General features: G+C 35.0%; 1 protein-coding gene across 1 annotated transcript in view; it reads right to left on the bottom strand.

The window, feature by feature from the left end:
- Nucleotides 1–2,500, bottom strand: part of LOC119577921 (protein phosphatase 1K, mitochondrial-like) — a gene marked incomplete at its 3' end in the record, with an annotated part of 9,854 nt that overhangs the window by 5,152 nt on the left and 2,202 nt on the right. The window contains 1 exon segment of the mRNA XM_037925595.1: nt 1,787–1,886. Coding sequence (XP_037781523.1) covers nt 1,787–1,886 — 100 coding nt within the window.

Raw genomic sequence — 2,500 nt, 5'->3', positions numbered from 1 at the left:
TGCAAAACATCACAAGCTAATCACAGGCTTTGTTACAACAAGGGCATCTCATTCACAGAATAATGAATATATTGTATGTATTGTTAAAAAAAATACAGCCATTACACCACAGGGATGTACCAGGTGGAACTGTAGGGAACTCTACATACAAGCCATCTCCAATGTGATTTTAGTTTATCATTTCTGTTTACTCATAGATGGATCCACATATACTTTGTTGCCAAGGAGTCAATTACTAGTCACACCTATCTCACCTGTTTACCTTTTATCTTGATTTTTGATGTCCCCACTCATGTCATGCCAGCATTAAAGAAAATACAGTCAGGTTTTCCCCTTGTCAGGACAGTCCTCCAGCACCACTCCCCTTATACTTTATTTCAAATAAAGTATAAGTACACTGAGTTTCCCTGATCACCCACCAGATCAGATTGTTCACTGCAAAATCTTTTGACGAATCCTTATTTATTGAAACTTATGATAAAAGATTATTATCTACCACACCAATACAGTGATCATACTCCACCATACTGTTTATTGCCTGTCAACTGCATCACCAAAACATCCGCAAACCAGGACAGATTCTGAGTGACAAACTAACATGCTGTGGAAGGGCATCTCATTGTCAGTTGGACACATTTGAAATGTGCTATCATCAGATTACATCACCTTGGATCACTATATCGCTTTTCTTTTCTTTTCAGTTTCAGGTGACAGTAAGATATGGATTCATTAGCAGTTCATGCTTCTGAAGTTTATACGTAGCACTTGATATCTTGCAAGGCTGACCCTAATGAACAACTTTTAGTAGGAAGTCAGGGCCAGCAGAAATACATGAAAGCCAACTTTGTGGGGTCATTGCATAAATTTATCTCTTTAATTAGCAGATTCTCTTGTCTCCAAACCAAAATCTTGTTTTTTCTTTATCTGACAAGATTGGACTGAGGCTTATATGATTTAGGAAGAGAAGCAATGTGGGAAAAAAAAGGGTATTGTGAACAAGATTTATCCTGAAAACATTTTACTAATGACTTTGAAATAGTAGTGAGTTTTTCATAACTCCTCTTATGGGTCTCTGGACTCTCTAAGAAAAATGCAAAACAATTATTAACAATAGATCTTTAGGCATATATTGGGTAGATCCAAAGATTATTTTGTGGTAACTATAGTCCTTAAATTCTCAAGACATTCAGCCTGATTGTCAAGCTCTCCTTTCTCATCCTCTGTCCAGATGAAAACATGTGCTGGTGTGCATTAGGGAACTCTATTTGTTTGGGATAGCTCATTAAGTCTCTATATTCTATTCTTCTTCAAAGGTGAATTGAAGCACAAAAGAATATGCTGCTACTTTAATCATAAGTGGATCAATCCTTCAGTGCACTAAACTTGCCAGGATATATTTTGGGCATCATTCAAAATGCAATATAAAACACATGTGGTTCCCAGTGTGTAGTAAGGTGGACTTTTACAATTTCACTCACATCTCTAATGTTTAATTTTTGTCTCGGCACACATCATAGAATCTCTGTATTTCATCTCCTTTTACCTCCTAATTCCTTCATCTAATAGTGAAAGACAGACCTATGGAAAAGAAGGTATTGAAATACTATTCTTGGTAGTACCAAAGTTCAATTTTTCTATCTGAAAATCTGAAACTGCTGGCTATAAAGAACAACCTTCTTCAAAATAAATAAAAAAATGCATATAAATTGCTCAGTATACAGGATAAGAAAATTCTCTTTGCCATCCTTAGAAGATATCAAATATTTTACAGCATATAAAACCTTACCTCAAGATTCTGAGCACAAAATTCAGAACATTCACTTCCTCCATGTCCATCAAAGACTGCAGCACACAGAATGTTGTTTAAAAGGTCTGCAACAACAAACCTGTTAGGGAAATATTTATGACTATAATCTACTCAACATCTTCAACGACATCATAATTTCACACAAAAATAAAAAATAATATAATCATTCACAAACTATTAGATATAATACATGGAAGAGGAATAGTTATCCCCTGTACCTGGGTGACATGACCTTCTTGTTGTTAAAAAAATTGGTTGAGGGCCAGGGAGACAGGAATGTCATCATGAAAAATTTGGCTGAGGGTTGGGGTGATGGGAATGACTTGTCATGAACATAAAAAGCTTTTGGAGGAAGATCAGACTCAGTGGGCATTTAATAAAGGATTCTTGAAGTATTTTCACCAGTAAATGAGATTGGAAAATAACCACCCAAAGCCATGCCTGTAAAGGTAAATATTTCCTTGCTAAAGAGCCTTTTCCTGCCTGCCATGACTGATAGTAAAGAGTGACTTATAGAAAATAATAAAAAAAAAACACACATACACACAAATATGAATATTACTTTGTTATTGTTATTACTTAGAGAGATAATATGAAGTCTGCTCAACAAAAACAGCATAACCAGTGACAAATATAGACCTTGTTATAAAAAAAATATATATATATATAATAACATTGCAAAGAGGAGGCAAG

Source organism: Penaeus monodon, chromosome 10, assembly GCF_015228065.2.
Source record: "Penaeus monodon isolate SGIC_2016 chromosome 10, NSTDA_Pmon_1, whole genome shotgun sequence".
Classification (NCBI taxonomy): domain Eukaryota; kingdom Metazoa; phylum Arthropoda; class Malacostraca; order Decapoda; family Penaeidae; genus Penaeus; species Penaeus monodon.
This window is presented reverse-complemented; position numbering and strand designations above follow the sequence as displayed.